We start from the raw sequence: 26,143 nt of genomic DNA on the forward strand, positions 1-26,143 counted from the left end.
CTTGCGACGGAACCGATGCTTTATCGGAATTTCTCTCGTCTTCGCCCCCCCCCGCGACAGCAGTGACGCCGGCCCTGCTTTCGAGCTGCGCGTCGAGCTGTACAGCTGCTGTTCGGAGGAGGACTTCTCAGCGGGGAGCACCCCCAGGAAGCTCGCCAGCAAGCTGAGCTCCTCCTTGGGTCGCTCCACCGGGAAGAAACTGCGGGCGGCCATGGAGCCTGGGCCGTGCAGCCCCGTGAGCAACGGAGGGGCATCTCCTCTCCTGCTGCCCGTTCCTTCTGTACCGTAAGTGTGATGGCAAACCACAAAGAAAAAGACAAATAATCCACAGCAAATTACAGGATGCAGTACCAAGTTTAAAGTTGCATGGGTGATAAATTTTGATGGTTGTAGAGAATAAATGTCAGAGAAAAATACTTCACCTGCATTATGAAAAGGTCACTGAGCAGATTGATGATCTACCTTAAAGGTTAATGATCTTGTGTATTTAAAAAAAATTAAATCATTTAATACAGTTTCTAAATCACTTTGCGATGAATAAATAAATAAACAAAATATAATAAAATGAATTAATAAATACATAATATATTTTTTTATTGAAAGCTCAGTTATTTGTCAATCAGGGCTGGAGGGATACTTTTTTTGGGGTGTAACATGTATTTAACATAATTTTTAGGCCATTAATTTTGAGTTAATTTAAAGCTCCTTTTAATGGCTTTTTTTTTTACGCGCGATTAATGACCGTCCCTTACTTGGAAAGCCTGTACTGGGAGAATTCCAGTCGCAACGCAGCACATCAAAATTTTGCAATAATACATTTTATAATAATGCATATATAGACAGAGGTCAAGTTGTATTTTACAATTTTAAAAATGTGCAGAATTTCACAGTTTTCTTCATGTTAAAAGTTAGACAGCTCTTAATATGAAAAAAAGAACTGAGCTGTCACCATCGTCTCACAAATGTAATTCTGCCATCTAATGGCAGAAAAATGACCAACACAAATGAATATCACATTCGTTTTTTACAGTACAGTGCATCATTTAAATTTTAACTAAATTTTATGAATTATTATGAAATTACTGTATCAATGACTAAAAGATGCAGACATATTTATATTAGTTTAATTTAAAAAAAATCTAACTTTTGTTATTTATGTAAAGAGTATGAAAACTTTATTGTACATTTAGAACAGATATCAAATTTGAGATTAAAAAAATGATAACAAAAATAATAATTTATAATATAAAATAATTATTTTTAAATAAAAATTTATTTTCTTGATAATTCCCTATCAAACCTGTTGTTTTTTATATCGTGTAGCAATTCATTGATGTGTACAATCAATCTATTATGTATACATACATATATATTAGTTGAGTACAGTTCTCAGAAAAGACAATTTGATTTGACAAATTCTTTGTGTGTTTTTGCATACTTGGCCAATAAGGATTCTGATTTTAAGATTGAACTATTCAACCCGCATCTTTTAAATTAAAAACCCATTTTCTGTTTCAAATCAGTTTTTGTTACTCCCCTAATATATATGCATATACTTTCCTCTTAAATGACCAAAAAAGGTCCCATTAGCTATTACGGGCAAGAAACGGTTCTAAAGAGTATATGACTTGCAATTATGATCGTTTTCATCTTTCCGCAGGGGCCCCAAGTACCACCTGCTGGCTCATACCACCCTGTCGCTGTCACACGCCCAGGACAATTTCCGCACGCATGACCTCACCATCTCAGGCAACGGTGAGTGCCAAACCTCCGTCCGTCTGTCTTTCTCCTTTCCTCCTCTGCCAAATTAGCCATCTGTCATTTGTTTCCCTCTTTGTCAAGCTTTCGCCCCTCGCTGCACTCTTCATCATTTGGCTGCATCACTCCCCCTCCCCCTCCCTCTCCCTTACTGTCTGACAGACAGCCCATATAGTCAAGGTCACGGGAATGAAGGCTGGGACCGCAGTGTAAAGCTGAAGCGATAACAAGGGTCCCCGGTGTTTTATTCTTTAGCTGTCCTGTAAAACTTTCATTTGCGCTCGGCCACAGAGCCCGCAGCTGTCACTCTTTTACACCTTTGTGCCTCGTGTTTTGTTTTAAATGGTGACACTGTCCAGCTGGAGAGCATGTTGGTGGGTGGACTTTGGTGTATTAACGGTCTATCTTTCTGCCCGTCTGTGCAGAAGAGTGTTCGTACTGGCTGCCTCTATATGGAAGTGTGTGTTGCCGCCTTGCAGCTCAACCTCAGTGTATGACCCAGCAGATGATGAGTGGACTTTTGAAGGTGTCGGTAAGTTGGAAACAAAATGTTGACATGATCTTTTTTATTTTATTTTATTTTTTTGTTTGTACGCTTTTCATTTGAGGGTCTTTTTTAGTAGTGGTGTCAGGCGATTATTTATTTATTTTTCATTCGTAATTAATCGCATGACTTCAATAGTTAACTCACGATTAATCGCAAATTTTATATCTGTTCTAAATATACAATCAAATGTACAATAAAAATTTGCATACTCTTGTTAACATAAAAGTGGGAGGAAATGTTGAATAGAAATATATCAGCATCTTTTAGTCATTGATACAGTAATTTCATAAAAATACATAAAATTTAGTTAAAATTAAAAAGATGTACTGTACTGTAAAAAAACGAGTGTGATATTGATTTGTGTTGAGGTCATTTTTCTGCCAATAGATGGCATAATTGCATTTGTAAGGCGATGGTGACGGCTCGGTGCATTTTTTTTTTCAGATTGACTCATTCCCTCCCAGCCATTTTCACTGAAGCAATCCCCGTTTTACTGGATTTTGACAGATTTTTCAAGGCCCACAGAATATTGTGTTTTATTGCTATCAAAACATACCAAAAAAATGATTAGAGTCTCTTCTTTCATCAGGAAAAAAAAGTATATTTGTATCTGTTTCCGTTTTGCAGCAATTAGCATTAGAATATAGCTTAAGTTTCATCATTATTCACAAACCTGTTGAAAACACTGGCAAAAAGAGCTTGTTGCAACATGGCCCTGGTTGATCTCTTATACTCTGCTGCCACCTGCTGGCCGTTTTTGTAATAATTACCATTGCTTCAATCGTTCTCTTCAGTCAGAGGCTGCATCAAAGCCTTCTGTATGCTCTAGCATGAAAAACGTATAAATATGTCTTTGGGAGCATGGTAATATTAAAAATAGAACATATTTATAAGTTTTTGGGAGCAAATGAGTTAATAACTGTCTAATCTTTAACATGAAGAAACCCCAGTCTCCACAAATACGCATTGTTATTACATTTATTATTGCAAAATTTTGACGTGGCTATGTCTGCTGCGTTGCGACTGGAATTCCTCCAGTACAAAAAAAATAAAATATTTGCGGCGTTAAAGGGGCTTTAAATGAACTCAAAACTAACGCACGAATTTTGGCACTCCTACTTTTTGCCTCAGTTTCATTCCGTTGGAAAGCCAAATGACACAAACAAGTCATTCAGTGATTTCCCTGGAAACTTAAGGATTAGTGGGGCATGACTTCAAATAGATTGTATTACATTTTGGTGCAAATCTTCTTCTTTTTTTTTTTTGTCAGTTTTGTGCTTGGTTTCTCTTTGAATGACATAAATCTATACAAAATCCAATCATCAGGTTGCCTTGTGCTGTGAGATGGTTCTGGTAGTAGTTGATGCTAATGCTAACTAAGACTCCTGGTGCTCTTATCGGAAAACAAGACTCTTGAGGCACCATTCGTCGTACTGTATTCAATTTTTATCTGAACTCCAACTGACAATATGTCCTTCTCCACACACTCGCGCCATATCACTTGGCCTCGCCTCTGTTGTCCACACCGCAGTCGGGAGGTGGCCCTCACAGTTGGACAAACGTGTATGCAATCCTGAAAGGAACCAGCCTCTCCTGCTACCAACGACAAGAAGACGTCCGCGACAGCGTGGACCCGGCTTTCACCATCGCCATCAACAAGGTCAGAAACAAACAGATCACCATCTCGCTCACGTAGATCACAATGGATAACAACCTGCTGGTCATTAGCTTAACTTGGTAGTATCACAAGATTAAAATTGCCACAATATTGTCATCGTGTCACAATATTAAAAGCAGCACATCTGTTCAAAAGGTGAGGTTGTATTCCAATTGTGCAGTTCCAGCGCCCTCTGGTGGTTACAATATTAGTGCCGTTTATTTTTAATTAGGCATGTTTTGGCCAGTGAGCAGTCATACCAGCACATATTTTTCAACATAATCGTCAAAAAACATTACTTGTGGACTACATAGGCCATGTTACTACGCTGCTGAGCCAGTTGGAGCACATGACAATGACTTGTGACATCCCCCCCCCCCCACACACACACATATAGCACTCTAAAAACAGTTGGGTCCAAATATAACCCAACTATGCGTCAAAAATGGATCAATCCTCTACTTTTTAATTTGGCACAACTTTGAGTGAAGAAATTTGTCTTTTAGTGTAAAACAACTCGTAAATATTGATCAGATCTTTTACTTGAGTCAAAAAATTGGGTCATTTTGTATAAAACAACCTAGAAAATTGGGTCAAATTGACCCATAAAGTGGATCGGTCCATTTTTTTAAATCCATAATTGGGTTATCTTTGACCCAACTGTTTTTAGAGTGAAGCTTATATATTTATTTTTTTACAAAGTTTTTATGCAGTAGCATAAGCTTTTTTTTTAAATAATGTCCACCTCCCCAATTACTGAAGCAGTTTCTGATAATGGCAGGAAAAAATTCTGACAGTTAACACCGTTTCCTGTTTTGAAATAAAATTATAGCTGCGTCAAATTAGCAAAACTACGGCTGATTATTTTGAAGTCTGGATTATTTTGAAGTCTGGTTTTAAAAAAGCCTACCAGAAAAAATAATAGTGTTGAAGGGATTTTCGATACCAATCATTTCCACCCAGAAAACAATGACAGATCATTTTTACATGATTTAATATCATGTTATCGTTTTGGTCTTTTTAAAGAAACAATGTGCTGATAATCTTGTGTCATTTCAGCTTTGTTGAGCTTTTTAGTGACGCATCCCGACCCTCTCATCATCAGCTGTTGTGTGACGCAGGTGCCATGTCTGTCAGTGTTTCCGTTGTGACTCATGCAGACGCTTCTTGACTGATCCTTTGAACACTGCTGAGCCACAGCAAAGTCAATCCGTTGTCAACTGTCTGGCTCTTCTAAAAACAGCATTAGGGTTGAGGAGGAGAGAGGGGAAAAAAACTGAACGGAGCAACACTGCCATCTAGTGGCGGTTAAACACATTTGGGAGGATCATTCCACAAGGGCGCAATTGTTTGGATGAAGACTAATGAGAGTCATTTTGTGGAAGCTGATTGTGTGTTTTTTTTGTTTTTTTTCAATGTGTTCAGGAGACGAGGATACGCGTGTCGGAGAAGGACGCTCAGGGCAAAGCGCAAAACGTTTGCATCAGTAACCAGTACGGCGGCGAAGACGTCACACACATCCTCACCGCCGACAGTCGAGAGGAGACGCACAGGTGGATGGAGGCCTTCTGGCAACACTTCTACGACATGAGTAAGCGCTTGTGGATGACGTCATCGCTCGGTTTTGATGCGATATGTCGGTGTCGACGGATTGCTTCTTGTAAAAAAAAAATAATAATGAAAATTGAATTCCATTTTCATCACGCAGGTCAGTGGAAGCAGTGCTGCGATGACTTGATGAAAATTGAGCAGCCGTCACCGCGGAAACCAGCCCCCGTCACGCCGAAGCAGGGCTCCCTTTACCACGAAATGGGTACGACGTTTGCCTAATAGAGAATAATGTGCCCGTGTGCATGAAGGAGTGCTCTTTCTGATATCTCCAACTTAACAATCTGCTTTTCTGTTCTGCACTTGAGATTGTGACTCACTCTGTCCTATTTTCTCTGCTCCTTTTGGCCCCGTGTGCTCTTCACTCCTCTGTCTCCTCCAACACGTTTCCATCCGCCAAACTACATGACACTTCCCGTCCTTTCCGTCCTTCCTGTCTTGCCCGCCCCTCCATCTCTCGGCTGTTCCTAACTACCGCCGGCAGCCCCCCTTGCCGCACCCTCCTGTGAGGGTCTTCTTCTGCAAGACAATGCCGTGTCCGCCGAGATTCGTGCTCTGCTCTCATCCTATTACAACGACAGGTGACGTAAGGAGGAAGAAGCAGCCTGTGCATGTGATCATGACAAATCAATTTGGTCATAAAAAAAATCAGTGATCCTCGTGAAGTAGTAAAAAAAAAAATAATAATTAAAGTAATTGAAGCCACCTATATATATATATATATATATATATATATATATATATATATATACATATATATATATATATTTTTTTTTTATATGTTGATAGTTTAAACCATAAATATAATTTCAATCTCATTTTGCAACATTGCCCTTACAATAATGAAAAAAATGCTAAATTGATCTCCTCCCTGATATACAAAGTCTCAAAAGCTAATAACGATGATTTAAAGTACATCACAACCTCAAATATCATATTGCGTTCATACAACACTTCTACAAACCCCGTGTATTCGTTTACAGTAATAAGCACCAAGAAATTGTTATTTGTTTGTTATTCGACGCGACTAACGCAAATGGTAGCCACAGCGTTAGCTCGTAGCGCAACATGCTAACTAGCCAAAACACCAGTGTCACGTAAACTGTTTGACTTTCATGGCATAAGTTGGATTTTTAGTCCACTTAATGTCAAGCAACGTGATGCTAGTTCATTTAGTGGGCTCTTCATGACAAGCAAAATTTACACTAAAAGTGGTCCAGAAATGCAAAATAAAGTCTTGTTAGCCGCATTAGCATGTTGGCTGAGTGTCCATTCCTGTTTGTCAATAATGTGTCATTTAACCACATGAGCACACTTGGATGTTTACGGCACATTTGTGGGCTTCTCTTCTGACAAGCGTTCGTACTTCAAATCAAAATATTATTTCTGGAAATATGTCTGCATTTGTGTAATGCGAGATAACCACTGACCGTTGAGTTTGGCCAAATGATCCGTTTAGAACGGTGGAACAATATGGAATGACTTTTTATCCAATCAAATCGCTCGGTAGGAACTAATGTTAGACACAACTGAGCTGTGCTTTGGTGATTCTTCCGCAATACCAAAACATACTGAAAATGTTGCCAAGGTATGAATCATTTTGGCCCATTTCGAGAAGGTGTAAAAGGTTTGAGCTCTGACGGCGTCCCGGTGTCTCCTCTCCAGTTATTGAGTCTTCGGATGAGTTCGGCAGCAGCGTGTCGGACATGTTGGCCCGCAGGATGCAGGAGTTGGAGCTGCGCAGCCAGCTGGGCACCTCTCCCACCTGGATGTCCCTCTTTGAGGACAACCACCCCAAAAGCGCCGGCCCCCTTCGTCCGTCGACCTCCCGCCTAACGGGCCACGGCCCCCACCACCCCCACCGCCACTCCCGTAGCCCCGCCAGCCCCCCGCGGGGCCTCCTGTCCTCGGACGCCAGCCTGACGTCGGACAGCGACAGCCACTGCAGCACCAGCCCCTGCTCCCGCCACCACGGCTGGCCCGACCCCTTGCCGGGCTTCCCCCTGTCGTCCCCGTCCCGCCCGAGGCCGCGCACGCTCTCGCTGGACGCCAAGCTCAGCACGCTGCGGGGGAGGGGCTACGGCGGAGGAGGGGGCGCCTTCCACTGCCCCTGCCAGCCCCCCTCATCGTCCCGCTCGCCGTTGTCCCAGCGCAGCGCGCAGACCGCGCTGTCCTGCTCCAGCTCCACCTCCAGCAGCAGCTCCAGCAACAGCGAGGGCGGACACAGCCCCGAGTCGTCCGAGTCCGCCTTCTCGCGGCCCTCGCCGGCAAGACGCAGCCTCAGGAACCTCAGGGCCAGACTGGACCCTCGCAACTGGCTCCAAAGTCAGGTGTGACCTCGATCCGAGGAGGCTTTTCCACCAGACTGGTGACAATCATCGGGGAGCCACTCGCCTCCGGATTTGGGGTCATGCTGCTCGGGAGCACCTGCCGACCTTTCCCCCGTTTCCAACTGGAAGCTACTTTTGACTAATTTCTCTATCCTGGCTTCACTATCGTCGTCATCTCTGTTCATTCACTTGCAGTTTTGTTGGGACTAAATCAAGTGTTTTTGTAATAAAGGTGTGTCATGTGAGGTTAGGAGGGGTGTCCAAACGGCGGTCTGGGGGCCATTTGCGGCCATGGCCTATGCTAAAAGTAACATTTGGCTTTGTATGTGTCGTTTGCCTGCATTGTGCAACAGTGGTGCCTTGAGATACAAGTGGGATTTTTTTCACTGAGTAAGTTGAGAAAAACCTTCTCTTTGTATGTGTCTTTGTTTTTATTATACCGCCCCCGTGTGGCCAAGATGCAAGTCAGAAGTGAAGCAAAGAATGCGGCAAATTCTGTTTAATCATGTCAGTACCGTATGCTTTTATTTAAGTTGAATATTATAGTGTTTTTTTCTTATTAAAAATTTAAAAATATATATTCAAGGGCCAGAACGAAATAATGTCATTTACATTCATTTCATTGGGGAAAGATAACTTGAGATGCGAGTGTTTGTAGTTACAAGCTTCAACTCTTATGTCAGGGCACCACTGTCTTTCTAAACTTGGTTGGCAGAGCGGGAGACGAAAAAATAAGTCAGTTTCTCATGACTTGTTTTCCACCAATCACACGTCACTAAACTGGCCACGCCTTTTTTGTTCATTATTATTCATAACAGCACATGAATGAAGACAATTTGCAGCAAATAGTGTCAACGTCGGTTGTTTGCACCACTTTCGGCCATCTTGGCACATCTTGTAATCAAACTGTGTATATATATATAAAAGTGATTTATAATAGCTTTACTTATCTTTACCTAAACGGATGGGTTTTTTTTTTTAGCATGTAGAATAAATTTAAGGTAAAGAGTATCAAAAGTGGACCCGGCTTGCACCCTTCAATTTTTCTGCATGCGGCCCCTTGGAAGAAAAAGTCTGGACACCCCTGCTTGAGAGGCTTGCTGAGATGTAACGATGTCCGAATATTTTCACACAAGTATGATTTTTCTCTTTACTCCCACCGGGTTGTATCGTTGCTCTTTTTTAACCTGCACGATTGGCTGACATTTCATAAACTATTTGAGATGATTTGATTATCTGTAAGAATCTGTTCAATTGCATTTAATTCAACAACGCTGGTCATTCCTGTGATCGCTTCAAAACGATCAGATCGGGTTATTTACAGCCTGGATAGCATGAAGAAGGATTCGGGCCACAATTAATTTGACCATATATACTGTATGTATAATAAAGTTAATAAAGTTGTTGTTTTTACGAGAGGAAAATGGTTATGGTTTTATGACAAAATGTAAATAAATAAATAAAAGTGGCCCAATCCCGCAGCAGTCATTTGTTACTGTACTTACATTTTCACAAGTTACCAAATAAGCATCCTTGCTCTGTCTTTTGTGTTCCATTATTGTGGATGACACTGTCAAATTATCTGTCATGATCGTGGGTTCAACTGACTGTTAACGACATTGTACCGGCAGCCTTTTTGTGTTTCTGCATGTAAACCATCCAAGGGGACATGAGAAATGTGTGAATATGAAATTAATAATAATAATAATAAATGGCTCTGTGATCTGCTAGCAATGCTTTATCCAAGTAAATGTCGGCAAAAGTGTGCCTCTGCATGAACGTGGTACGACTAACACATCGTCCTACTTTTGTGTTAAACACTCGATTCATCGCGTCTTCAAATAGAAAATTGAGTGCAGTACTTGACTACAGCCGATAGAGGCGCTGTTGATCGTCATTTCGCTTCAGACGTCATGTTCTTCCCCGCAAACTAGTTAGACCTGATCAATCAAAAGTTAATTTAACAATTGACAGAATTCTTACAGTCTAATTAAGCAAAGTGATGCTGCCCATCCCAAATAATAGCACACACTTTTCCAGCTGCAAAAGCCAAGTTAGATGAAGGCGAGCATTGTGCTTTGTTCTTGTCTGGCAGCAAATCCTCTGGGGAGTCATCTTACTAGAAGATGAAAAGTATGTCAAAGAAGAAGAAAAAAGTAGGGCGGAGGCTTTATTGTCAGTCGAACGAGCCCAGCCTTTAAATACGCCGATAGTACAAAGCACTGTTACAAACATGGGAGGTAGCAGATGCTGATTTTATGCATAGACAAATACTACGGCCATCTTGACTCCGCTTCAATACCTCAATGCTTGTGCTATTATAACTTCACATGTGCAATACATATATATATATATTTAAAAAAACATACACCAACTTACTGTATATTATTAACTCCAAGCAATACATCTTTAGAACATCATAGAATCACATTGATCAGTACACTTCATTCTCATGTAATCAAATGGCAACATACAGAAAGTTTGGCAACAATTATTACATTTCATTTCAAGACTTGTTCTGTGCATGTGCGCGTGCGTGCAATCCGGTCGACCAATCAGCAGCCGCTGCGTGGGTGGGACGCCCTGAGCGCCACGCCGGCCACCGTCCTCCACGCCCAAGTGGACAACTTGGCCGGGCACGTTCCTGCTCTGCTGATGTACGAGCTGGCGATGCGGTGGAGGCGTTTGGCGCCGAAGGTGTTGTAGTGCCCCGGCAAGACTTGGTCCACCTGCAAGGACACGGACGTTTGCAGATTTTCGGGTTGTCCCATTCACAGCCATTCAATGGAAATTCTACACGCAGTGTGAAGTCATGTTCTATCAAGCCCTTTTCACACTGCGTTTAGCAGGGGAGGGGTAATTAAACTATTCTGCCGAGTCATTAGTTTTTCTCTGCTGCATGTCCTCCTTTTAAAAAGGAGCAAAGTCAGGGCTTTCTTTTGCAACTATGAAAGATGCATCTTGTCAAGATGGAATCTAACCAGTGTAAAAAAAAAAAAATTGCATTAATGAGCGAGTGCAGTGTGAAAAGGGCTAAACAATGGACAAAAATTAAATCACAACACTTTTGTTTTTTGGGTCAATTTACTTCCTGGTAGGCTGCTACATCAGTACTTCCAAATATGGGCATGCTGGAAAATGGTCATTTTTGCAATACTGGGCGAGTGCAGTGTGAAAAGGGCTAAACAATGGACAAAAATTAAATCACAACACTTTTGTTTTTTGGGTCAATTTACTTCCTGGTAGGCTGCTACATCAGTACTTCCAAATATGGGCATGCTGGAAAATGGTCATTTTTGCAATACTGGGCGAGTGCAGTGTGAAAAGGGCTAAACAATTGACCATAATTAAATCACATTTTTGTTTTTTGACTAAATTTTTCTTTTTTCAAATCTGTCCAAACGTGGGTGAGCAAGCATTGTGAGATATCGAGATACTGATTAACGGCCTGATTTTTGCACAGGTGTGCCTTAGGCTGCCCACAATAGAAGGCCACTCTAAAATGTGCAGTTGTCCAATAAGTTTTAGAAAACTGTGATAAGTCTCCACACTTTAATTTGTGTGACAGAATGTCTGTAGGTTCTGCTGTTTTGGCTAGCAACGGAATACAATTGAGCTAATTAGGTGTCCAATAATGTTAATTTTTTTATGCTGGTGATACTTGGAGAACTACGTTTTTTTAGTTAGCTTCCCTATCCAATGTCTCTTCGGTGTTACCTGTTCGCTGTCCACCAGGCCCACCAGGCGCTCGCAGCTGCCGATGTAGTCGCTGACGTGGCTGTAGGGCAGCCAGTCGATCATGGCGCCGTCGTACACCACGTCGCCGCTGAACAGCAGCTTGTTGTCGCCGTCGTGCAGGCAGATGCTGCCCCGCGAGTGGCCCGGCATGTGAAGCACCGTCAGCTGCCTGTCGCCGAGGTTGATGACGTCACCTGCACGCGAAGACTGAGAATGATTGAGTGTTTCTTGGTCGCTGCATAACGATGAGTTTCTCCGGTTTTGCCATTTACAGTTTTGTTTTGTTCTGTCAAATGCTGACAACATCCCCAGTTCCAAGTAAATTATTTTTTGGGGTGCAGGTATTTTTTTTCCTTCAAAATGTCTTCCTTCTAACCATGAATTCTTTAAAAAATAAAAAAATGTCAGACCTTAGCTTATAGGATTACATATTACAAGTATGAGTCATAGCAATAAACAGTCCAGCTGCACTGCAGCAGTCTGACACAGCAGAACCTGTCGGTGGGAGTGTGTGAACTACAGGTACCCATCCTTGAAAAATGACCCATCTTGGGTGGCCTCTTTTCACCTGTACACCAAAGAAGCCTTCACAGGAACGACTATTGTTTCTTCCATATTTCTGCCAACAGAAGTGAAGACACTCTTCCCTGCTTGTGCACACTTTACTGTGCATGCATCTAATAGCATCGTGATCGACCGTGATGCTTTTAAAGAAAGGGTGGAACCTTTTTCCACATCACTGAGTACCTGGACCGGACCCAATGATGATCCCCGCCCCCACCCTCCTCCGAGACCACGTACTCTTACCCTCTTGCAAGATGTGCGTGGGCTGCACAGCCTTGACTTTATAGTTCCTGGCCCTCCACCCGGGACTGGGAGCCTCGGCTATCTCCCTGTCACTGAGCCAGGTGACCGTCTCGTAGTTGTCCCCGTTAGCCAGCGCCTCCACCTCGGCGCTGTGGACGCCCACCTGTTGGAACTGATGCAGGCCACCCGAGTGGTCGAAGTGGGCGTGGGTGGCGATGGCCAGCAGCGGGTTCTTCCGCTGCGGGTCCTTGCCCAGCAGCCCCATGGCGTCGATGTAGTCCGGCAGGCTCCTCAAGCCGAGTCCCGTGTCGATCACTACGTCCTGGTGGGAGCCGCGCAGCAGCCATATGTTAGCCCGGTTCTGCGACTGGTAGAACCGTTCCTGGATCCAGTAGAGTCCGTCTCCGAGCGACTTGTGAGCGTACCAGTCGGCCGCGGACATCCCGATTCATGCACGTTTCACGCGTGGATGAGTGGCTAATCGAGCTGTCAGGTTGATTATGTGGCCGTCGGAGATGCTAGCTTCAGGGTAGAGCGCATATGTTTTCATTGAGGCTAAAGCTGCGGCCGCTGACACGCCCGTGGAAGAGGAGAGCGCTGCGATTGGACGAAGATGCGGAAGAGAAAAATCCTCACGCTGGCTACCATTGGCTGAAAATTAAGCTTGACGTCACGTAATGGGCGGGTTGGTTATAAAGCCAGGAAACCCACATGTGGACAGTGACCAGCGTGTTAGCGAAACTTGCATTTGTCAATTTAGTGACCGTTTGTTTGTAGACGCGTATGGCAAGTCTTAAAATGTAAGGTCGCATACTTGTGGGTTATCCTCACAACACTGAACGTCCGCTCTCGTAAGTATGACCATTTTTACTACATACTATTATTTATTTTTCTGCGGTACTATTCTGTGTTGGAAGAGCATGAGCATGTGACGACCAGAATGACGTCATACAGTGTGCATCGCAGGTGTTGCAGGTGTAGAGGCGGTTTGCAGCCATGGCGGGGAAGGGGCGTGGGGTGGCCGCGTTCTCCTTCAACATTGACGCACTGGGAGTCGGCAGGGGCAACATGCCAGAAGCCAGGGTGGGGCCCAGTCCACTCTTTCCAGTAAGACACCCCGAATTTGTCGTTGGCCCGACGATGTCAAAAATGAAAAGTCAAGCACGTTTTATTTGATATCTTCTGTGTAAAGACATCACCTTAACATCAACCAATAGCATCTCACCCTATAATGCATCCTCTTGATATTGCTCTTTCCAGCCCATAGACTTCAAGCCAGTCCCCCTGAAGGTCGGCGAGGAAGAGGACTACATGCTGGCTCTCAAACAGGAGATGAGGGGAGCCATGCAGCGGATGCCTCACAACATCAAATTTCAGTCCAATAAGGCGGGTGAGTGCTTTTGAAACCTGACTTGGGGCACTCGGCAAAGCCTTATGTGAGGGGAATAGAGAGGTCGATTTATGGAGGAATATTAAGTTTGAGCTGCCGCAACTGTATCTGTGGACTCTATTAAGGCTGTTAATGTTAAAATATCTGGGGTGTTCATCTTAAACCTTAATAACTAGAATTACTTGGGGCTGAATATTTTGAAAAATAATCAGACCCATTGTTCATTTTGAAAATGGAGAATAATTTAGCATATTGTCATTCATTTGTCAAGAAATAATTATGGATTCAGTGCTGCTTTTTGTGTTGAAGAACTGAGCATGCTTGTTTACTCGAAACAGATGTGGAGAAATACACACAGAGATACTTGAAGCAGAAACAGGTAGATGATGACGAATGGACGCCAGGTATGTTTTATTTTTTTTAAAAAACACACAAAAAAACATCCTGTTGAAGGATTAAGACTATTGACAAACTTATTTGCTCCCAAAAACGTATAAATACATTTTAAATGTTAGAAGTGTCCCAAAGACGTATTTATACGTTTTTTGTTTTTATGCTAGAGCGAACAGAAGGCTTTGATGCAGCCTTTCAACTGCACAAAACGGTTGAAGCAATGGTAGTTATTACAAAAACGGCTAGCAGGTGGCAGCAGAGTATAAGAGATCAACCAGGGCCATGTTGAAAACAAACTTGTTTACCCACAGTTCTGAGCAGATTTATGAATAATAATAATAAAACTTGGCTATATTCAAAACTGAAACAGATAGAAATTTACTTTTTTCCTGATGAAAGAAGAGACTCTAATCTTTCTTTTGGTAGGTTCCACGTTTTTATAGCAATAGAACACAATATTCTGCGGGCCTTGTAAAATCAGTCAAAATCCAGTAAAATAGCCGGGAGCGAAGGGGATTGCTTCAGTGAAAATGGCTGGGTGTGAATGAGTTAATAATCTGTATGTCTTCTACATTAAGATTGGAATGTCTTCCCAAAAGAATTGATGCCTCAGAAGAAAACAAGTGTGAAAGCAGGTACAGTATAAATAAACATCAATAATCTTTTGTAAAGTTGTTAGCTATATTAATGACAGCTTTTGAAAATTGTGATTGTCAAAGTGTGGTGGGTGGGCTCCCTCTAGTGGTACACAAAAGAATCACTGCCTTAGTACAGTTCAGTTGTATTTAACTTTTCAAGTTTACTTGGGTTACATTTTTATTTGTACGTGCAGTACATTGTAATTCAATCATATTTTCTGTATTTGAATGTGTTGACATGTTTAGCCTTTTTCCACTTGTCGATTCCAGCTAAATTATACTCATTCACGAAATAAAATTAACTCATTCACTGCCGTTGACGGCTATAGACGTCATAAATTCATTTAAACTATTTCTATTAGTTTAACATTTTTTTCCACTTTTGTTAACAAGAGTATGAAAACCTAGAAATGTTTTGTTTTTGTACATTTAGAACAGATACAAAACTTGTGATTAATCGTGAGTTAACTAGTGAAGTCATGCGATTAATTACGATTAAAAAATGTAATTACCTGACACTCCTAATTTTTAATAATCTTTTCTTTAAAAAAAATAAAATAAAAATAATTGTAATTTTTTTCCAAAATTAATAAAAAAAATTAATAATATTTTTTTTGTTTAAATAAAACATTATTAAAAATTAGGGTGTTAGGCGATTACCATTTTTAATCGTAATTAATTGCATGACTTCACTAGTTAACTTTCTTTTTTTTAACGTTTAGAGCAGATATAAAATTTGTGATTAATCGTGAGTTAACGAGTGAAGTCATGCGATTAATTACGATGAAAAAAAATAAATTGCCTGACGCCCCTAATTAAAAAAATTAATAAATTATTTTTAAGAAAAGTAAATAAAATATTTATTTAAAAAAAAGAAACGATTATTAAAAATTAGGGGCATTAGGCGATTACAATTTTTAATCGCATGACTTCACTAGTTACCTCACGATTAATCACAAATTTTATATCCGTTCTAATACAATAAAAACATTCTAGATTTTCATACTCTTGTTAACAAAAGTGGGAACATTTTTAAACTATTAGAAATAGTTCAAATGAATTTTTTACGTCTATAGCCGTCAATGGCAGTGAATGAGTTACAATATTTGTCCAAGATCTAAATAAGAATTTTGGTGTTAAAGACAAATTGGCTAAATCCAACAGGCCCAAAGAAGAAAAAAGTGAAGCTATCCAGCAAATCTGCAGAAGATGTGTTGACCAAATTGAGCGTGAGTAGCCTTGTATTTTATTTTGATAGAATGTCGATTTTGCTTTCTGTTGTGCATCTGCATGTTGCCTGTTCTTGTTCACACATCAGGAGCTGGAAAAGAAAGATGGCGGCGACAAATCAGATGAAGAGAACAAAGAGAAAAAAGAAAATGAAGATGAGGAGATCGAAGAGGAGCAATATGAGGAAGATGAAGTCGAGGTGAGTTATTTATAAATGTTGCAAATGAGATTCCTACCGGTCAAAATGTAACAAATTAAAATTGTATTCTTTTGTAGGACAACGACTACATTGACAGCTACTTTGACAACGGCGAAGACTTTGGTGGCGGCAGCGACGACAACATGGATGGCGAAGCGACATACTGACTCTTACCTCAACTTGTTACTTTTCATTATGAATCCCGAGTGATACTTTTGTTTACAAAAATGTTAAAACTTTCAAGAGCTGTGTAAATAAGAAATGCCAAAAGTGTATGCACGCTGGCAACATTTGAAAATAGATTTATTTTATTCTCCAGCCTGTAAGCACATTTACACGGGTTGAAAGGCACATACTGTCGACAGAGAATGCTTGTGGTGAAGTAAAAGGGCTTCAGCAAAAAAAAAAAAAATGTGAGAATTCTGTGCAACTCTGAATTTTTCCACTGAGCTTTTTTTCTTCTCAATGTACTCAAAATACATGTGAATAGTCATCATATATATATTAATTAAAATCTAACAACCACCTACACACCAATGCTTGTTTGAAAGACGATGCACCACGTCAAAGCCAAAAGGTAAGCAGAGCTGCATTGAGTTCGAAACAGTGTTGTATTTGTGTTTGGTGGTGCCACAATCACACAACATGAAGATCTTGCCTCTGAGTGAAAATACTTTTATTGTCTTTCCAGACACTCCCTTTATTTTTATTTTTTATTTTTTTGGCTACACTCCGGGATCTGCTCCCACAAGTTAAGGCCACGCTCGTCGCAAGGCTCAGGCTCCGCCTCTGGTCATTATGGTTAACAAAAGCGGGTGTCGCCTTTGGCTCAGCTGTATATGCGGACTACACCCTTCAGACTGGCTAATTTCAGCAAAAAGAAGAACCAGGTGTGTGTTATCATTTAACTTAAGCATGTCAGACATTAACTCATTCACCGCCATTGACGGCTATAGATGTCAAAAATTAATTTGAACTATTTCTATTGGCTTAACATTTTTTTCCACTTTTGTTAACAAGAGTATGAATACCTACATTTTTATTATTATATTAGAACAGATATAACATTTTTGATTAATCGTGAGTTAAAATCTAGGTTTTCATACTCTTAACACAAGTGGAAAAAAATGTGAAACTAATAGAAATAGTTCAAATGAATTTTTGACGTCGATAGCAGTCAATGGCAGTGAATGAGTTAAGACACCTGGGAACAGTTTAAAATTGCGAGGGGAAAAAAGTCCTTTAAAACCAAAAGGCAAAATTAAACCTTTTTCGGGGTAGTGGCCCATCAGTGTTATGGAAATGTATTGTCCGTATTTGCCACAAGAAAACGTGTGTGTGACTTCATATAAAAGCAGCAGCATGGATGAGTGGAAACATAATTCCAGATCATTTCAATGTATTCCCACTTTAACTCATTCACTGCCAGCTTAACATTTTTTCTACTTTTGTTAACAAGAGTATGAAAACCTATATATTTTTTATTGTACATTTAGAACAGATATAAAAATTGTGAGTTAACTTGTGAAGTCTTGCGATTAATTATGATTTAAAAAATGCAATCGCCTGACGCCCCAAATTTTTTTGTAATCTTTTAATCGCGTCAGGCGATTAAAATATTTAATCGTAATTAATCGCATGACTTCAATAGTTAACTCACGATTAATCACAAATTTTATATCTTTCTAAAAAAATAAATTCTAGGTTTTCATACTCTTGCTAACAAAAGTGGGGAAAAAAATGTTAAACTAATAGAAATAGTTCAAATGAATTTTTCCCGTCTATTGCCGTCAATGGCGGTGAATGAGTTAAAGTGACGTTCCCTCTCAAAATTGCATCGATGACTCATGTCGTGATTACAAAACGACTTTTGTCATGACTTCCCGTGTTGTGCACTGTCCGCTCTGAGTCCTCGCGGGGCTTCATGAGGCACATCTGCAGCGTTTTGTGGGGGTCCGGCACCCGCGTGACTCTTCTCTAAAAGAACATGGTCGTGGTCATGCGTGTGCGGCACGTGGTCGGCAACCTGCGCGGGAGTCCCGTGATGGCTGACCTCAGCCTTCATCAGAACTTCATAGTACAGTAGGTAGAACACAGGCGTGATGATGCCAACCACCAGCATGATGACCACCGCCGTCCACCACCTCATGCCCCAGTCCGCTCCGTAATAAGGGTCCTTTTTGGCCGCCGGTTTGTACTCCACGTTTCCCGGCGTGAGCTGCAGCGTCAACGAGGACACGACCTCGTTGAGGCTGCTCCTGGACGGCCCCGTGGATTTGACCAGTTGCTCGATGTCCTTGTCCTTCTCCATGAGGAAGCCTTCCACGCTGTCCGTGGACGAGGACGAGTCCGTGGACGACTCGATGGGGAGGGCGGCGCCGGCCGAGATCTGGGTCGGCCGTCGGGATTCGGCGGCGGCGGGGGCCGGTTTGAGGGGTCCGGCGTGAGTTTCTGTCAACATGCTGAAGCGCTTGACGGGGATCTTCACCGAGCGCAAAGCGAACAAGTCCTGCTCTGTCAGGAGGTTGTTTGAGCGCTTTAAATCGGCCACCTAAAAACAAAGACAAGATCCATTGATGCTTGCTTTATTAACTCATTCACTGCCATTGACGGCTAAAAACGTCAAAAATTCATTTGAACTATTTCTATTAGTTTGTATTTTTTCCCCTCTTTTGTTAACAAGAGTATGAAAAGCTAGAACTTTTTTTATTGTACATTTAGAACATATATGAAATTTGTGATTGATCGTGAGTTAACTAGTGAAGTCATGCGATTAATTACAAACTAAAATGTTAATCACCTGACGTCCCAAATTTTTAATAATCTTTTCTTTTTTTTTTATTCATTCACTGCCATTGAACTGCTATAAACGTTGAAAATTCATTTGAACTATTTCTATTCGATTCACATTTTTTTTCCACTTTTGTTAAGAGTATGAAAACATAGAATTTTTTTCATTGTTCATTTAGAACAGATATAAAATTTGTGATTAACCGTGAGTTAACTTGTGAAGTCAAACAATTAATTACAATTAAAAAAAATTAATTGCCTGCCGCCCCTATTTTTTTTATGAATTTATGGCAGTGAATGAGTTAAGAGCAAGAATTGTCCATCTGCAGTATTGATACTTCTGAGAATGTCTATAAAAGTAAAATCTGTACTGCATGAAATCCTTAACTGAATCAAAAATCAACGTGAATCGAATCGGGGCCTTCCGCATCGATGCCCAGCCCGAGCCTCGAGCTAATAAATCAGTCAAGTTTGACTGCAATGTGGCAAGACAACAGGGAGTAAACAGATAATTATCTTGATACATGTCTGACACACATGTGGTTATGAGGGAGGCTCATCAAGTTTACACACCCTTCGACTCGAACGTATACTTTTTAGGATATCAGTTCTGCTGAGAACCAAGATATAGTACTGGTACATACACTGTAACGCCTGCCGGTGGACTGTGGCAGTTTTGTCAGCTGCCTCAAAACCAACATTTGTTTTCTTATGCTACACGGCGCAGTGACAAAAGAAAACAATGGATCACATCCAACCGTGACTAATTGGTTTGTTGTAATTTTACGACTTGAACACTGACAACTTGCACTACAATTAATGATTTCATGACAGTTAATGTGATGGTCCCCACCCCCAACTATTAATCTGAACCGATAAATAATGACGCGCTTTGTTTACAGCAGGGTGAATGCAAACTTACCGAACAATGGTACTGCAAGGCAATGCTGTTTAGGGTGTCTCCCTCCTGAATGTCTCTGGTCAGGTAGACAATGTCATCCATCCGCTCCCTGGACGTGCTCCTGAGGTACTTCTCCCTGCCACGCGGCCGCAGCTCGTAGCTGTCGCCATCCTCCTCCGACTGTTCGTTCTCCGAACTGGTGGTGCCGAACAGGTAGGCATGACCTCCATTTGCGGGTTGCACCAGGGTGGCCGACTGGAAGCCATAGTGCTGGCCTCGGCTAGTCATTTTCACTGCGGCGGGAGGAAAGAAAACATACGATCGTTGTTAACGGCGTTACATAACATGAACTGAGCGCGCATTTGAATAATGGCTTCGATGAAGTAAGACGTCATATAGAAGATAACAATGTACACTCTCGCTGGCCTTTCTGCTTACGTAACACCTCCGATAATCATTCCCAGCCTGGCAATGTGGATGTTTTATTACACACCGCGTTACTCTTTGGTCGAACACGGACATGTGGGATTTGACACACACACAAAAAAAGCAACTCGCGTATCAAGGTTGCGAAGAAATGAAAACAACACGACCAATGCTAATTACTCTATTTTAGCAACCTAAATATGCACCGGTTGTAAGAGACAACGCACGTCAATTGTAATGTTTATCCTGTGAGAACATAAAACATCATTTAAAGCTCACCTATAAAAACAAATAAAGCAAACTAAAACCCCATCTGCACAGAATACGCTAAAGCTAACTATAGTCTACTGTCAGGCTACTAGTTGGTTACAACAATGTAATCGATCAGCGATCTAGCTTACCGTGAGGCTTCCGGAGAGTGTAAACAAGTGCGTTTACCTGAATAAGTGAACAGCGATCAGTCGGTCAAATCCATGATTACGGGTGGTAATCTTCAGTCTCACCTTCCCCTTGCAAAGCTTCGATACATTCTTGCTACTGTTGAGCTGCTACCCGCTGTCCGCCTCTCACGGCCACGTCAACACAATCATTACGTCATGACGTCGGCCGCGTCAGAGGTGCCCGAGCTATCGCGAGATGTGACGAAAAAGAAGCTGAGATGGGATTTCGTCCAGAGCGCAGAGAGGGGAAATACATGTAATCGAAATTTCAAATGTTGTCTATCGTTTAATATTTACTGCGCATTCTCAAAATGGTAAAATCTCTGCACAGGTACTGTTTTTAGTTCAATATTTTTTCAATATTTTTGCAGTCTAAAAAAAGTTTGTGCAATCCATTTTAATTGAACATTATTTAAGTAGTTTTTGTTTTCCTATATTTAAAGCGGGAGTTAAGTCACATATATATATATATATATATATATATATATATATATATATATATATATATATATATATATATATATATATATATATATATATATATATATATATATATATATATATTAGACACACCTTCTCAAGCAATGCATTTTCTTTATTTTCATGACTATTTACACTATTTACATTGTAGAATGTCACTGAAGGCATCAATACTATGAATGAACACGTGGGGTTATGTACTTAAAAAAAGTGAAATAACTGAAAACATGTTTTATATTTTAGTTTCTTCAAAATAGTCACTCTTTGCTCTGATTTTTTTTTTTTTTTTTTTGCCTTGGCAGCCTTGGCATTCCCTCAATGAGCTTCAAGAGTAGTTACTTACTTGAAATTGCTTTCCAACATTATTGAAGGAGTTCCCAGAGGTAAGAATGCCAAGAGTGTGCAAACCAGTAATCAGAGCAAAGACTGATTATTAAAAAAAAAAAAAAAAAAAAGTACATGACTCCAAATGCGTTCATTCATAATTTTGATGCTTTCAGTGAGAATCTGCAATTTAAATAGTCATGAAAATAAAGAAAATGTATTGCATGAGAAGGTGTGTCCAAACTTTTGGCCTGAACTGTACATGCATTTCCATGTGCCCCCACTAGTCTAAACGTGGAAAATACACCTGTTTTAATCCACATCACATTTTGTCCTGTATCGCCATCTGCTGTCTATTGAAATGGAAGTCACAGTGCCCACTTTTTTACATTTATGGTTCGATATCACTATAACTACGGTCCTCATCAAACCAGTCATCATGAAAATACAGCAGAATAATGAAACTCAGAGGTCTTCTTCAAGGTCTCATTACTAAATAAATTACTGAATGAATGGATTAAGTCCGTGTTTTTTTTTCCCGTCCACAAACTGTGTCAGTCTGTCGTATAGCGAAAGATCAATTGACATAAAAACCTTTCAGTAATTTGAAATATATTCATTTTACTATAGAAATCATGTTCTTAAATCGAGGTCCACTATTTTAGTATTAAATAAGCCCAAATATTGCAAAAGGCAAACTAAACCTGTTTGACTGCTGTCTGCTTAATTAGGCCTAATTTGTATTTTTAAAATGTATTTCAAACAGCATAACATCTCAAATAAATATGAAGTTGAGTAGAAAATCTCAATTTCTGGGTAAAATGGGGTCTCATTTCCACCTTGGCTCACACGGTGGCGCCATTGGCCTCCAAAAAGCGAACACGTTTGAACAGACGAACCCGGTGGGGATTAAATTGAACATCGCGTCTCATTAGCTTCAGCCACTTCCAGACGAGCTGGACGTGCACGCGCAACCGCTATAGCTAATCTTGGGTGCGCGCTCCCGTGTGCTTTATAGTACCGGGTGGCTCTCGGTCACTCACATGGCCGCAGCACACCGGCGGAGACGGAGAGGAGAACCGTTACTTTGGCCCGTTATTTAGATGGAGTGCCCGCTCCACCTCGTGTTACTACTTTGGATGCCACCACCGCTTCACCGGAAGGGATAGCCGACTTTACAAACACCTTTATAAGGGGAGACTTCGGAGTATTTACTATTCATCCATGTTTTCCCCAGTCATAAGGACGTCTCGATAATTAGTCATGGACTTGGAGTGGTCAGGTAAGTTGTTTTATCTTGTAATTTCCGTTCTAAACGTAAGGTTGTATCAAGTTTGTACTTCTTAGAGAGTGGTAGTGTGGAAACTATATAGTCGTCACTCCTCAATTAAGATCGAGCAGACATATTATACGACACCATTAGAAGTGACACGGTGCTAATTTTCTTTCGGACTGTGCCAAATGCCCCGCCCCCACTTTCCACCTCCTCCTCCTCCTCCTCCTCGTAGCAGCTAATAACACCGAAAAGCCTAAATATTGATTCAACGCCATCAGCGAATGAATGGCCGGCGAGTCCATTGACGACAGAGACAAAACGCTTCCATGGTTACATGCAGGATCTCCAGTGTGATTGCTACTCTTTGTGTGGGCTCCCCCCCCCCCCCGCCCCCCTGCCCGCCCACTGAAATCAAACAGGGATCCTCACACATGGATACAACTGGGGGGACCATTCATTAAAAAAATAAAATAAAATAAAAATAAAAAAGTCCTGCCAACTTATAGGGCTACTTACTTGAGTTATATATAAGTAATGGCACACTTGTGAAGGAAATGAACTAAAATGCATTCTGGTGGATCTTAAACATGTTGAACATACAGTTCCTTGAGTAATTAAATCGGTCTCGTTAAATCGTATTGCTATGACATGATGTCATCTTTTGTCGCCAATCTCTTTTGTTGCCTCAGCACGGTTTAATCCCATCTCGCACCGGGGGCGGGAAGGGAGGGAGCTGCTTCTGTATCCATTCAGCTCTTACACCTGTTTCACGCCAACCAAAAAAAGAATGACAATTGTTTCATCACAAAGCATCACAGGCTTTTGTTTGCTCAAATTAATACCGTCCATTTTTTCCCCGACATCCAACCCCTGAGATCCTCTCTTGCTGCAGGCCTTTTGTTTGTCAGTGTTTATGTCATTGCCTGGAAGGGGTTAGCCCCCCCCCCCCCACCCCCCCACCCCAGTGGCCCGTGTGAGGGCCCGAATGTGATTCACGGGGAGGAAACTGTTTTACTGCCTGCTTCGCCCTCCTTCTGTCTCAGCCTCCTAATGACCGAGCGGCACAAAAGGGGGTCGGTGCCGTTAGTGGGGGCTGCTCATTGATGAGAAGTGTTGCACATAGGAGGCAGGCTAAGATGGATGATTGCAGGCTACGAGAGAGGGATTGCATTCCCGGTGTGTGGCGGTGGAGGGAAATGAACACATTTGGATACAGTACTTTTGGACTTCTTGTGTGTGTCCAGTGGGAATCATTTCACATGTAATGAACATCATTTTCTGTGGAAGGGTTCCCCATTTAAAACAAATTTATTTTTTACATCCAAATAGCATATTATCGCTGCTATGTGAAAAACACTTATGCCCATTAAAAAATAAAAAATAATAAATATAAAAAATAAATATAGATAGATATATTTTTATGTTTTTGGGATGTCTGCATTCAGTTTCAACTTTAATCCCCAAAACATTAAAATAAATAAATAAATACATTAGTGTTTTTCACTTAGCAGCGATGATATGCTATTTGGGTGTTAAAAAAAGAGATGTTCATTACATGTGAAATGATTCCCACTAATGTATTTTTCTTTTCTTTTTTTAATTTGTATGTTTTGGGGATGAAACTGAATGCAGACATCCCCAAAATGTAAAAATCTTTAAAAAAAAAAAAAAAAGAAAAAGAAAAAAGAAAAGAAAAAACACATAGTGCTGTGGTAAATAAATAAATAAAATAAATAAATAAATAAATAATAAAAATAATTCCAACTGTATATGCTGAAAAGTTTGTTTGTTGTTTGCTGTAATTTCTTATTTTGCGCATAAAAAACGGATTCCCATAAGAATCGCGATTCTCACTTTCAGTGTGGTTCCACGCGATCTAATACACTGTTAAGTTGTAGCCACATTAAAGAGTAGAAGGAAAAAGTCACGATCAAGTTATTCCAATCAAAGTTTTTTTTTTTTCAGCGTCGTGCCGTGACTAGCGCGCTAATTAGCATTAGCGAGCGAGTCAGACTGAAGTAGATCATTACAATTCCTTGCACATCTATAGATTGAAGCAAAAATCATTGTCAATCCACTCATTTTGGAAAAAGAAAAAGAAGCTCGCAATCGGAAATCGATTCTGAATCGAATCGCAGATCCAAAAATCGAAATTGAATCGTGAAACATTCAAAGATTCCCACCCCTACCAATGACGTCATTGATTGATAAGAAAATGATAACACTACAACCGATTACCAATTTTGCATATTCTGCCAATCAGATCTCTGTAAAGACTATACAAATTGGACAAAATAATGTACAGTGAATAATTTAGTTTACGAACTTCATTTTAGAAGAAATGCACTGTATTTTCAAACGCTCAGTTGTGCTTTTTCAGCGACAGGCGACATTTAGTAATGGGCGTCACTCTGAGAGAACCCAAAATGTTTCTTCAGTGTTTTTGATTGACTGTGAATGGGGACCATGAGGGTTGGAAACCCTGAAAAAGTTTATTTCGGATTGACTCAACAGGCACATTATGAATCAAAATCACAGTTAAGTCTTGTATAATGGCAATGTTGTATGCCATGTTTCCGTAAATCCTGTAATGGTTTAGGCTTCCTGATGGCAGACATTTTTTAGCGGTTGCTGACCTTGGAGCGGAGGGACAGGAAAGTGGTGGACCAGGAGTGATGGCCAAAAATCCTGAGGTCTCTTTGGTGGTCCCGACCAAACTCATTTAGTTCAGTTTAGAAGGGTTGCTGCTGCTAAACCTTGCACATGAAATATTCAAACATATACTGACACACACATTGTTAGACCCACTTGATGGTAAAAAAATTAAAATAAAAAGCTAGGTGGAATGATTTTCAATTGGCATCATGATTTAATCGTTGGCGTTGGTATGGTCATAACGTCACACAAGATAATTCCCAAAAAACAGCATGTCCATTTTTGTAATGGCAATGGTTTATATCACAAGGTAACCTGTTAAGTATGCTGTAAAATAATGGAAAATGTAGTTTTTCGCTAGTTTGTTGGAAAATAGAGCCTGTTTGTGGTGTACGGCTGCAGTGGGGGTTGCACGTGTACCAGCTCCTTTCTCATTCTTTGATGTCCCTCATTGTTGTATATTTAGTCTTGGCGGAGGAGTTTCAAAAGTTGGAGGGGGTGGTAGAACACAGAGTGGTTGTATTTGTCTCAAACAGATGCATTCATCCACTATTTT

At 40.9% G+C, this 26,143-nt stretch overlaps 5 protein-coding genes across 9 annotated transcripts in view; 3 read left to right on the forward strand and 2 right to left on the reverse strand.

Moving 5' to 3' along the window:
- Window positions 1–9,630, forward strand: part of rtkna (rhotekin a) — a 68,042-nt gene extending 58,412 nt beyond the window's left edge. For all 3 annotated transcript variants that reach the window (XM_086077005.1, XM_086077006.1, XM_086077007.1), the window contains exons 5-11: window positions 61–285; window positions 1,661–1,755; window positions 2,184–2,290; window positions 3,837–3,965; window positions 5,388–5,553; window positions 5,671–5,775; window positions 7,236–9,630. In XM_086077005.1, coding sequence (XP_085933131.1) covers window positions 61–285; window positions 1,661–1,755; window positions 2,184–2,290; window positions 3,837–3,965; window positions 5,388–5,553; window positions 5,671–5,775; window positions 7,236–7,906 — 1,498 coding nt within the window. In that variant the 3' untranslated portion in view covers window positions 7,907–9,630. The remainder of the gene's footprint in view (window positions 1–60; window positions 286–1,660; window positions 1,756–2,183; window positions 2,291–3,836; window positions 3,966–5,387; window positions 5,554–5,670; window positions 5,776–7,235) is intronic.
- Window positions 9,631–10,057: 427 nt separating this feature from the next.
- On the reverse strand, window positions 10,058–13,048 carry mblac2 (metallo-beta-lactamase domain containing 2). Its single transcript, XM_086076766.1, has 3 exons — window positions 12,446–13,048; window positions 11,618–11,832; window positions 10,058–10,629 (listed from the first exon to the last, which is right to left on the reverse strand). Exons 1-3 carry the CDS (start codon window positions 12,885–12,887, stop codon window positions 10,456–10,458), a joined length of 831 nt encoding a protein of 276 aa, XP_085932892.1. The 5' UTR covers window positions 12,888–13,048; the 3' UTR covers window positions 10,058–10,455.
- polr3g (polymerase (RNA) III (DNA directed) polypeptide G) lies at window positions 12,499–16,807 on the forward strand. Of its 2 annotated transcripts, none has more exons than XM_086076769.1 (8): window positions 12,499–13,296; window positions 13,400–13,552; window positions 13,706–13,835; window positions 14,174–14,239; window positions 14,807–14,863; window positions 16,031–16,095; window positions 16,185–16,295; window positions 16,373–16,807. In XM_086076769.1, exons 2-8 carry the CDS (start codon window positions 13,442–13,444, stop codon window positions 16,460–16,462), a joined length of 630 nt encoding a protein of 209 aa, XP_085932895.1. In that variant the 5' UTR covers window positions 12,499–13,296; window positions 13,400–13,441; the 3' UTR covers window positions 16,463–16,807. The 2 variants fall into 2 exon arrangements, with proteins under 2 accessions (XP_085932895.1, XP_085932893.1); XM_086076767.1 differs by having other exon boundaries at window positions 12,510–13,296; window positions 13,412–13,552; window positions 16,373–16,805.
- lysmd3 (LysM, putative peptidoglycan-binding, domain containing 3) lies at window positions 16,582–20,986 on the reverse strand. Its single transcript, XM_086076765.1, has 3 exons — window positions 20,851–20,986; window positions 20,008–20,279; window positions 16,582–18,846 (listed from the first exon to the last, which is right to left on the reverse strand). Exons 2-3 carry the CDS (start codon window positions 20,272–20,274, stop codon window positions 18,169–18,171), a joined length of 945 nt encoding a protein of 314 aa, XP_085932891.1. The 5' UTR covers window positions 20,275–20,279; window positions 20,851–20,986; the 3' UTR covers window positions 16,582–18,168.
- Window positions 20,987–22,611: 1,625 nt separating this feature from the next.
- adgrv1 (adhesion G protein-coupled receptor V1) overlaps window positions 22,612–26,143 on the forward strand; it is a 107,653-nt gene continuing 104,121 nt past the window's right edge. Inside the window, exon 1 of one of the 2 annotated variants that reach the window (XM_086076012.1) lies at window positions 22,612–22,938. In XM_086076012.1, coding sequence (XP_085932138.1) covers window positions 22,920–22,938 — 19 coding nt within the window. In that variant the 5' untranslated portion in view covers window positions 22,612–22,919. The remainder of the gene's footprint in view (window positions 22,939–26,143) is intronic. The other variant, XM_086076013.1, reaches the window with a different exon arrangement.

Source organism: Leptonotus elevatus, chromosome 5 (assembly GCF_054856555.1).
Source record: "Leptonotus elevatus isolate MCC_2025b chromosome 5, RoL_Lele_1.0, whole genome shotgun sequence".
In the NCBI taxonomy this organism is placed as follows: domain Eukaryota; kingdom Metazoa; phylum Chordata; class Actinopteri; order Syngnathiformes; family Syngnathidae; genus Leptonotus; species Leptonotus elevatus.